The sequence below is a fragment of the Astyanax mexicanus genome, chromosome 20 (assembly GCF_023375975.1).
Source record: "Astyanax mexicanus isolate ESR-SI-001 chromosome 20, AstMex3_surface, whole genome shotgun sequence".
NCBI lineage: Eukaryota > Metazoa > Chordata > Actinopteri > Characiformes > Acestrorhamphidae > Astyanax > Astyanax mexicanus.
The window spans coordinates 21,919,171-21,930,626 of NC_064427.1; the positions used below are offsets into that span (position 1 = coordinate 21,919,171).

An 11,456-nucleotide genomic window follows, 5' to 3' on the forward strand; every position below is an offset into this window, starting at 1 on the left:
TTTTAATTTTGACCCATTTAAACATTAGGAAATACTATGATCTGCTATAAGTAGTGATTAAGAGAAAGATCTACTCTAGGAACCTAAAAATGTATATCTGGATATGTATGCAGGTCTCTGGAGTTTAGTAGGGCAAGTTTACAGCAGCAGCTCCTTTATGGGCAGATGATTCACAAGTGTCTAATCGTCCCACTGTTTAACCTTTGATAGCGGAAATGCCTGTAATGTGGTATGATTTCATTACATCAAAACATTTAAACACACCCACACACAATTTTTATACAATACTTCTGGATAGGATAGATGGGGAATGATCATCCAAGATCCTGACATCACAAATATAACCGGGTGAAAGGTCAGATTTTCACAATGTCAGTCTGCACAGGGGTGTTCCCTGCCTGGGAGATTCCCTTCTAAAATTCCCAACACATGATAATGATTTACTATCAGACAGGTGGACTGATATACTTTATTAATATTTACCTTCACTAACACACTGACTTTATATTGTTTATCACAATAGCTACCTTTAAAGTCTTATATATATTATATATGGTACCGGTCCAAAGTTTTAACACACCTTAAACTCAGTGTTTTTTCATTATTTTAAAATGTTCTACATTGTAGATTCATACTAAACTAAAACATATGGAATTATTTAGTAAACAAAAATGTTAAACAAACCAGAGTATGTTTTACATTTTAGTTTCTTCAAATAGCACATCTTGCTTATTTTGGACATTTTCTCAGTCAGCTTTATGAGGTAGAGTCACCTGGAAATCAGGCTTTCAGTTAACAGCTGTGCTGAACAAGAGTAAATTACTCGAATTTCTTGCCTCTTAATGAGAGCATCAGTTGTAAAGTTGTGAAGAGGTAGAGTTAGTATACTCTATTTAGCTCTATTTGAGTAATGTTTTAATCCAGATTATGAGAAGCAAGAACTACTCAACTAAGTAAAGAAAAAAAATATTTTAAGATCAAATGAAGGCCAGACAATTCAAAATGTTTCAATAAGTTTGAAGGTATTCTCACGTGCAGTCGCCACAAAGACCATCAAAAATAGTAATGAAACTGGCCCTCATCAGGACCGCCCCAGAAAAGGAAGAGCAATTGTTTATTTTTTCTGTTGCACAGGATAAGTTAATCAGAGTTACCAGCCTCAGAAACCATTCAAACTATTCAAACTTTTGACTTGTCTTGAATATTCATGCTAATTAGAGACTTTAGCTCCACTACCTCAAATGTATATCACAATACCTACATTTAGATAATTTTGATTATTATGAATACCCACAGTCAGGGGAGGAGTCTCAATAAAAAAAAAAGAAACAAACAGAACCAATTATAGTCAGTGGAAGATTTTTTTCCATATTTTTCACAATTTAAAATATGACTCCATAATCCTTAGGTTTTAACAAAAACGAAACAAAACACAAATGGGCGGAGCCTGGATAAATATATATATATATATTTTTTTTAATGTCTAACATTCTAAAACGGATATTGGTCCTCATAGATCATAGGAAACACACTCAGACATGTAAACACACACACAGGATAGAAACTGGCAGCATTAGCCTGTCGGCAGTGTTTGATGCAGAAGTGGTCGGTAGCTCTGCCCCCACGCCTTTACAGTTCGTTTTTTTATACAAAAAATGTATATACCAAAAATGCACATCTCCCATAGAACATATTTCCACACGTTCTATCTCCCGGGTGTGTAAGAGCTAACGCTGGGTCATACAGGTAGGAGGTAGCCTGGGTTGCCCTGTTTGCGCTCCTGTGCTGCCGGGTTCTTCTCCCGGAGCCGGAGCGGCCGGTGGCAGTCCAACTCGCTTAGCGCCGGGTAGTGCTGCCGGTAACACAGGTAGGAGAAACACAATCCCAGCAGAGAGCCCACCAGCACATCTACACAAACCACACAGAGAGACAGAGAGAGAGAGAGAGAGAGAGAGAGAGAGAGAGAGAGAACACAGTGTTAGTGTTTTTTCCTACATCATAAATAAATAGTGAAATGGTCCAGACTATGAAGGAACACATAAGGAATCATGTAGTAACTTAAAAGTGTTAAACAAACCAAAATACTTTGTAAAGCAATTAGTTGCATTTAGATGCTTTTATCTGCAGAGCTGTTTGTTAACTTGAGGTTTCTGTGGCTGGTAACTTCGATGAATTCATCCTGTACAACTCTTTTCCCTCCTTTCCTGGTGTGGTCCTGATGAGTGCCAGTTTCATCATTATAACATTTTGATTGTGTTTTCAGTGTCTGCACTTGAGGATACTTTCAAAGTTCCTAAAATTCTTCTTTTTGGATTGACACCTTTGTTTTCTCGTACCGTATTTTTTCTTCAATAGTTAAGTAGTTCTTGCCATAGTATAGATTAGAACATTACTCAAATAGAGCTATTCACTTCACAACTCTACAACTGATGCTCTCAAACACATTAACCTTCATGTTTTGTTACAGGTCAAATTTACCCATTTTAAAGTTTGAAGATCTAGAAAAAATAGTTAAAAGTATTTTTCAGTATAAAACTTCTTATGCTTGCCTTAATTAGTGTAATCAACATATAATATAAAAATGGTTCATCTTAATATTTGCATCCCCTGCAAAAACTAAAACTAAAACAAAATTGCAATGTCAAACTATTGTGTCTCACATTGTGTGTTATACGTCTTTCAAAAGTAAAGTAGTGAAACATGAAAAAACCCAGTAACACTATTGCTCATTTTGACAAATAAACATAACAGGAGGGTTTAGAGGACAAGAAATTCAAGTAATTAACTCTTAATGAGTTCAGCACAGCTGTTAACTGAAAGCCTGAATTCCAGGTGATTCTACCTCATAAAGTGGACTGAGAAAATCCAACAAAGATGTTGCAAGCAAGAGGTGCTACTTTGAAGAATGTAAAACATTAATCATATTCTGGTTTGTTTAACACTTTTTTTGTTTAATAATAATAATAATAATAATAATAATAATAATAATAATAATAATAATTCCATATGTTTTTCCGCATAGTTTGGATGAGTTTAGAATTCATTTACAATGTAGAACATTTTAAAATAATGAAAAAACATTGAATTTAAGGTGTGTCCCAAAGCTTGATTACATTTTTTGCCCAAAATGTTACTTTCTAGAGCTGCTTAAAGGAGATAATACTGTAAATATTGATCACTGATCACCTTGCCAGTGGTGTTTGTAGTCGCAAGTTCTGGAAAGGGCGATCATGATGGCGAAGAGGAGCGGGGTGAGAAAGGCACACAGTCTCCAGGCTTTACCACGACCAGCCGGACTGAAGCACTGCAGCTTACCAGCGATATACAGCGCTGTGAAGCCCAGACCCGCAAACGCAACTGAACACAGAACAGAGACAGACAGAGAGAGAGAGAGATAATAAAGTGGCCAATCAGTAAGTAGAAACACAAGGTGATAGTGAGTAGATGTTTACAATAAAATGGCCAGTCAGTAAGTAGAAACACAGGAAGTAGTGAGTAGATGTTTCCGATAAAGTGGCCAATCAGTGAGTGGAAGCACAAGGTGGTAGTGAGCAGGTGTTTCCAATGAAACGGCCAGTAAGTATAATTACAGGATGAATGTCCGCTGGGGAAACTCTTCCTGCCCTCTGTAACGACGTCCGGATCACCAGTACAGCGCAGCTCCGGGTTCATCTGACCGTCCGGGAAACATCGGTAGAAGAAATCTGGTCTCGGCCTGGAGAAAGAGGAGAAGAGCTGTTACAGATCCATCAAAACAGGCTTAACTAGTGGAGCTTTCACACAGGCCTTGTTTGTTCCAGATAAACTGCCTTGTCAGTTTGGCATGAAACAAAACAGCAGGTGGAAAAAGTGCTAAAGGAACAGAATGTTGGTCAAAATTTGGTTGGTTTACAGCATGAAACACTATTTATTGGACAGTTCTGACTTTATCCAGATCAATTACAGGAAGTTGAGTCCAGCTACTATCACCCATTAAAGAATAGAAGAAGAAAAAGAAGGGGTGTTGTGCTGAAATCCGTCTCCCCTTGGTGATGTGCAGCAGTATGGTACCACAGATTACGGTGCTGGTGATTCTGTATCTACTGTACTGTAGATAACCCTTATTTATAAACACAAATTTAAGGAATCTGAGGGGAATCTGTTACACTAATTCTGCTGCAGGACAAACCTGCACTTCAAGAATAAGGATTTTGGCGGGGGGAGGGGGGGGGGGGGGGGCAGAATTTGGCACAACATTGTAAAAGGCAACTCACTGGATTGACAATATTCTACCACCAATCAGTGTAAAATATAGGTGTAATACAAAAACAAACCACAATAGAATGTTACAGTACACATGAAATATGTAACAAACATGTGAACCTCAGGTGGGATTCTGACTTGGATATTCAGGTGTAAAAACTCCTGTACAAAATCATGGATTTCAGAACTCACCTTCCCACAGTGAGCTTCACAGCGTTGGTGAAAACTCCATTCAGAACCAGCGTCAATGTCACAGCTGAGGAAACACACACACACAAAAAAAATGTTGTTTCTTTACAGATACTGCTCAGAACTGGGGTCAGTCTGTGGAGATTCTGGAGAATTGTTGGGGCTACATGGTCCTGCAAACTGAGATTTTTCAGAGGAACACTCCAAACAGAGGGCTATGAGAATAACTGGCAAAATGGTGCCACACAAGCAATCAAAGAATCCCACTAATCTTAGTATTTTATCATAGTTAAAGGTGTAGTTTCAATGTTTATGATCACTTTCTTTATAACAAGAATAACAAAAAATCACTAGCAGTTCATGTCAAGAGCTAGATAGCTAGCTAAATTTCCTGTTCCACCTTAAATGGTGCAACAGACAGCAGAGGCTGCTGTATTTAAGGTGGAACATAAAAATAAAAGCTAATAATAGCTCAGTTCAGCTCTCCATAACTGAGGACATACAACATATATTCCAAAAGTAAACTAGTTAAGCAGCAGCAGCTAGGTTGCTGAACTTTAGCACTCCACTGCTATAACACTATATTTCTATCAGGAGAATTAAGGGTTTCCTAATTCTTTTATAAGGTTTTACTTGACAAGGGGTAGGGGTATAAAAAAGAAATGGGTTTGTGCCTAAGTGTATGCTGTGCTGAGAATAACGACCCACCACCCAAATAATAATAGCTGCTCTATGGTGGTTTTCTATCCTGTGGGTTCTGAATATTAAAGAACAGAGTGAAAGGAGGATAATAATAAAGTATGCAGAGAAACAGATACAGGACTACAGTCTGTCATTATTATACAACTACAGAGTGAAATATAGTATGAACAGAGCTAAAAACAAAGTAAGATATCAAGTGCAGAAACAAGGAGCTGGTGTTAATGAAGTGGCTGGTTGGTGTATCTCACTGACACTCACCCAGAGATGCTTCTCTGACGTCACCTTTTTCAGTTTGTTTCAGGAAGGCAAATATCAGGATGGTGGCGAGGGGGGTGAAGAGAGCGATGCTCTACAGCAGAGACAGAACCACAACAAAATTAAAACATGTAAACAAGTCTAGAAATTTAACCAACCCTCTACACAACAGGAGAAAGGTATGAACCACTTACGAACATCCAGGAGGTGGGAACGCGATCATTCTTTACATGGTGGAACTTATAGAGCCACAGTTCCTCAGGCTGGATCTGCCGGCTGAATGGATCCAGCTCCTCCGTCACTCTGTAAACACACCAGCACCACAGCTCTCACTACAGAACACACTGTTAATCCATATATTAAAGGTGGTGTACCTAAGAAAATCCACTTTTTACACGTCAGAATACAATAGGCCTATGCTCTGTACAAAACATGTTCATGAAGGCCTTTACACAAAATCCCTCCCACATAAAGATAAAGATCTCACCAGCTCTATTCTTACCAGCTTCCATCCCTGTCAGAATGTTTATGCAAATAAGATAAAGGGTTGCAGGCCACACGCCATGTTTATACAGAAACACACAAAAACTGAGATAAGCCCTATTCGGACAGGATTAGTTATTTAGGGGGTCCTGGGGTAATTTTCTCTGTGATTTTATTCCTGTCTGGAATGACCATGTATGTGTTTTCTCAGATGGCCTCTGAGAAATTACAGGCTGAATTATCTACTGTTTTTTGCTGAACTCCGTGGTCCTCCCTAAATTAGCTATTTGTCTGCTGCCACGCACCATCATTACACTTTGTGCACGCGTTTCCATGGAGATCCACGTAAACACAACAGCGAGTGGAAACTCACCTTCCTACAGTGAGCTTCACAGCGTTGGTGAAAACTCCATTCAGAACCAGCGTGGACTACTGAACTTGATGTCGTGACCGAGAAAGCCTAAAAACTCACTGGTCCTCCAGTTTTTTCAATTGCACTCCGGATAGGTGATATAGATAAGTTTTTTTCACTAGTAGAAGTAAGAAATATTTTTCACTGACTTCCAACTAAGAAACTAATCCCATCCAGATCGTTTAAACATCATATATCCCCTTTAACATATATTCATATATATAGATCTCTTGCTGTGTTTTTATGCCTACAGTTCCAGGACAGGGACTAGTACTAACTAGTCCCATGACTTTTGGCATGCCAGTATAAGTATTTAGCTTTGAGCGAGCAGACTTACAGGAAGACAGCCAGCAGCAGCAGCCGGACGATAACTTCAGAGATAAACCCACTGTCCACACTCTTCCTCATCTTCAGGCCAGGTGTGTTACCGCTGTCTGCTCCACCTGAAGCCTGCAGGTGAGACGCAAATACAGGTTCACACTTCACTTCTTCACTGTAATCAGGACTATTTTAGTGGGTGTGGTTTAGACACTACAGGCCTTTTAAGGACAGGGGATTATACTAATTACAGGAGGAACACGCACGAGTTTCATCATGAACAACACGCATCAAAACTGATGCCATGATTTCAGTCACATATTTAAAATAGGTGTTTATAAGAAACAAACACTACCAGTTTTAGAGTAATGTAGACAGCTAAATCTAAGAGTAAAATCTCTGATCACATTTAAAACATTTCATAAAATCACAAAATCCAAATTATTGTCTTTTATAAAGAAAATAAAAGTCAAAAAAGAGAAAATATCACTTAAGTGTACTTTTGGCAATATAGCGTGTTTAATGATCTGATATTATTATTGTTTATTGCAATTAAAATGTCTACTGCAAGTTATTGTTACGTCTTCAAAAGTTTAGTATATGTAAGCAATGTAATGTCATGTAAATAGCTAAGAAAGTTAAAAGTCCCATTAAACCACAAAAGCAGAAGGTTAGTGAGATAATAATGGTGATGATGAGAAGGAACCTGATCTGCCACCTTTTAAAAAGACATAAAATAAATAAAAGTGATATTTTTAAAAGTTATACAAGCTGCGGAAATCCACGTTTCGTAAAGGAAAAAAGAAAAAAAAATCCCATTATTAAAGTCACCAGTGTGCGAAAAAATAAAGATAAAAGAATAAAGCGTAGAAATATGGTGTTATTTTATATTTTAAAGCCCCCAAAATTATCCGTTCCACCTTAAATGGTGCAGCGGTTTTTTTCTGGCTCCTAAACAGCAACACAATTTAAGGTGGAAAGAATCAAAGGCCAGTTATAAAGGAATAACTTACAGGGAAGAAATAAATTCAATTATTAGGTTAGTGTCCGTAAAAAGGTAATATAAAGGACTAAGGTGTACTATGGTGTTATTTTTATTATTAATGCTCCCCCAAAGAAGTTTAAACAACCTAAATACAAGTCCAGAATTATCCGTCCCACCTTAAATAGACGCACCACAACGAAACTGCTGCAACATTTAAGGTAGAACGTATAATCCGAAAACAAGCCCAGCTAAAAGTGCTATAAACAGCTGGAGGAGCCGAATTTTCTGGTCTTACGAGTAAAGAACATCCCCGCAAACACGGGACCGAGTTCACCATCATCATCGCCACCTTCATCATCATCATCATCACCATCATCATCATCATCCTCCTCCTCGGCTTTTGTCCGGTTCGCACAGTTTCGTACAGACCTCCGTTCCCGCTCCGCCTGCGGTTAAACCGGCGCCGCACTGCGCTGCTGGGCTCCGGCATGCGCCTCTCACCGACTCTCAGGCAAAAACATCGCAGAAAAATTCGTTAAAATGCGAAAATCATCCCCTTCATCCTCCTCATCCTCATCTCAAACCTGTAGGGGAAGAAAACCGGACTGGCGGGTCCATGAACACGTCACGCTAAAACCGGCGCCCTCTAGCGGCCGCTGAGGGGAAACACCGGCGTGGCCGCGTTCCAATTAGATAGTGTGCACTTGTAGTTATAGAATGCTTGTGTTCTAGGCCCCGATGAACAAGAGTGTTGCACAAGAATGCTTGGATAGTGTACACAGTTGTGTTATAGAATTCTTGTGTTCTAGGCCCCTATGCACAACTGTGTTGCACACAAAATGCTTGGATAGTGTACACTTGTGTTATAGAATGCTTGTGTTTAAGGCCCCTACAAAATAGTGTGTTGAACAAGTATGCTTGGATATTGTACACGTGTGTAACAGGATGATTGTGTTCTTGGCTCCTACAAACAACTGTGTTGCACAAGAATGCTTGTAAAGTGTACACTTGTGTTCTAGAATGCTAGGACTTGTGTTATAGAATGCTTGTGTTCTAGGCCCCCAGGACATCACTCACTTTGATTCTAGAAGACCTGGGTTGTAGGCCCCTACGAACAAGAATGCTTGGATAGTGTACATTTGTGTTCTAGAATGCTAGGACTTGTGTTATAGACTGATTGTGTTGTAGCATGTACTTTGTTCTAGAATGTTTGAATAGTGTAGGCTTGTGTCCAAGAATGCTTGTGTTCTAGGCCCCTAGGAACAAGTGTGCATTTGTGTTATAAAATGCTTGGGAAATAGGACAGAAAACACTTGTTTTCTAAAATGCTTGTGTTCTAGGGCCCAGGACAGCACTCACTTGTGTTCTAGGCCCCTGGGATTAAGTGTGTTGCACAAGAATGCTTGGACAGTGAATACTTGTATTATAGAATACTATGATTTGTTTTCTATAATGCTTGGTTGATGTGCTTTAGAATGCTTTTGTTACAGGTCCCTATGATAACAGACTTTTCTGTTCTAGGCCCCCAGGATTGCACACACAATGGTGATGAAGGGATTTGAACATTCAGTACAGTTTTATTGAAGTCAAACCAGGCAAGTCTGAAAGTCCGAGTAAATCTGTGGAATGTCGCTTAAAATACTCTGAATAAATGATGAATTCTGAAGAGAAAACATCTCAAAAGTTAGTTGAAATAAAAATACAGTGAAAGAAACGTACAAAAATGTGCCTACGTTCACAAACATTCAGAGTAAATTTACAGGCATTCTTCAGAGACACGACAACAGAGCGACAGCCCAGGGGGCGTGGCCTTCTACTATTTACAGCTGGACAAGCATCATTCTCGTACACAGTCAATGAAACGGGTCAGAACACGGGCTAATTTACATCGGTAAAAAACTCGGAGAGGACGTTCATTCTACCCAGGAAATCACGTTTAAGATACTTTAGTTCATTTCTCAGGTCGAGTGGAGTACATGGAGTGGATGTGCACGGAGATAAATTTACATTAACACTGAAACTTTACACAAAAAACATTGGACCGGAAAAACATCCGGGACCGAGATTCCGATAAAAACAGTCTGATATGCTTCTTTCTTATATACATACATCGATTTTATAAAATGTGAGATTAACACTTGAACACAAATAAACTGTTAGGGTGCCTACACACACTGGAGGTGGACGAAGTGCCAATTTAAAAGATCTTTAAGACTAAAATGTACATGTAAAGTATATGCTTGTACGTTAAAAAATATCAACCTAGGGCTGGACATTTAATAGAAACGGACATTTGGAATCTCTGAAAGGCCAAATTAAGATTCTAAGTCAAATGTACACATATATAGCTGTGTACCAAACAACCGTAGTCTACATCAGAGATTCTGCATTGACTTGACACCAAAACATTAGCCGTATCGTTTATATATTTTTTTATTCAGTTACACATGACTTCACCCTATGACTCCACCCTTGACTCTGCCCCATGCAGTGTGCAATATAGGATCAACATGGAAGAACACTCAAACCCACAGCCTAATCTGAGGTCATATCGACCAACTCTAGTTCTACGAATTCTGAAATAGAAAAAGATAAACCAACAGAAACAAATAGGATAGGCAGGCAAGGTCAGATAATAAACGAAAATCCAAGATGGCGGAAAGGCTAATTGGTATGTTGTACTTTTGACATGATTTCACAGTTTTTAGTATAAAATAAAACGAACATGCTTACTCATATCTTACATTTTTCTTTCACTAAAGAGTCCAAAAAACATACTTACAGTTACTGCTATTTTGAGAGTAAAGCATTAAACAATTGGCTTGGTGTTTACCTATTATTATCGACACTCCCCCAACTCAAAGAGTCAAAGTCTGGACTCATGTAAAAATGCATGTTTCTCATTTACAAATACGTTAAATTCAGGTTGCAAATGATGGCATTTATGTTCTATCATTAAGTTACTACGATAGCAGCACTTTTCCTGGCTTTATTTTACTGAACATAAAGATGTGTACGATTCGTTATTGAACAGCAGTCTGGCCTGTCATGGCCTTATCATGTTTATCAGGTTAACATCACACAACAACTAGACGAGAGTTGTATCCTGTTTTCAGCATGTTTTTTGTTTTAAAACTGTACAAGCTCTGCCCCTATTCCTCTGATTGGTGGTCATACCACCCATGTCTAATTCAACAGATGTATATAATAAACAAATAGGGTAGGTGGGCACAGGCAAACAACAGAGGAAAATCCAATATGGCGGAGAGGTTAACCAGTGTGGTGTACGTTTTCCTGGTTCTGTAAGATGTTTACGTTTCGGTTTGTCATTATTTAAGTTAGCATTCCACAGCAAATACACAAAAAATTATTATATGCTGTTTCCATGCTGTATTTTAAACTTCTTAGACAAGCTTCTCCCCTAATCCAGCCTGGTACATGCCTTTTAAATGGAAATATCTGCATGCATATGCATCCACCACTTAACCCTGGCATCGTCTAGTGTGTGTAGGCACCTCATGTGTAACTGGTGAGGTCATACTAAACAGGGGTTCTTAAACTGGAGGTTGCAACCCTTCTGTGTTCTTCTAGGAGGTTGCCTAGAGTGATGCTTTATGTGCTGTGTATGTGACTGGAACTCTTAACTTGTGGTTTAAACATTCAAACAATGACCACCGCCCTGTACTGTTTTCAGTGCTGAGCTGCATTTTAGGGTCCGTAGGAAAACTATCGGACAAATTAACAAAATGAGCAATGACTTAATCTACAAAACTTTTGCAAAATGTGACCTGGTGATTTCAAATGAACAGTAAGCTATATATGTGTACATATCTGTATTTCACTGTTGGTTTGACAAGATTTATTCATTAC

At 38.7% G+C, this 11,456-nt stretch overlaps 1 protein-coding gene across 3 annotated transcripts; it reads right to left on the bottom strand.

Moving 5' to 3' along the window:
* Nucleotides 1–1,457: 1,457 nt before the first annotated feature.
* Nucleotides 1,458–8,226, bottom strand: plpp5 (phospholipid phosphatase 5). Of its 3 annotated transcripts, none has more exons than XM_049468378.1 (8): nucleotides 8,016–8,226; nucleotides 6,621–6,733; nucleotides 5,583–5,691; nucleotides 5,392–5,482; nucleotides 4,435–4,498; nucleotides 3,591–3,715; nucleotides 3,187–3,357; nucleotides 1,458–1,908 (listed from the first exon to the last, which is right to left on the bottom strand). In XM_049468378.1, the coding sequence occupies exons 2-8, from the start codon at nucleotides 6,689–6,691 to the stop codon at nucleotides 1,739–1,741; spliced, it is 801 nt and encodes a 266-aa protein (XP_049324335.1). In that variant the 5' UTR covers nucleotides 6,692–6,733; nucleotides 8,016–8,226; the 3' UTR covers nucleotides 1,458–1,738. The 3 variants fall into 3 exon arrangements, with proteins under 3 accessions (XP_049324335.1, XP_049324334.1, XP_007255015.3); XM_049468377.1 differs by lacking the exon at nucleotides 8,016–8,226 and adding an exon at nucleotides 7,921–8,009; XM_007254953.4 differs by lacking the exon at nucleotides 8,016–8,226 and adding an exon at nucleotides 7,882–8,009.
* Between the last annotated feature and the right edge of the window lie 3,230 nt (nucleotides 8,227–11,456).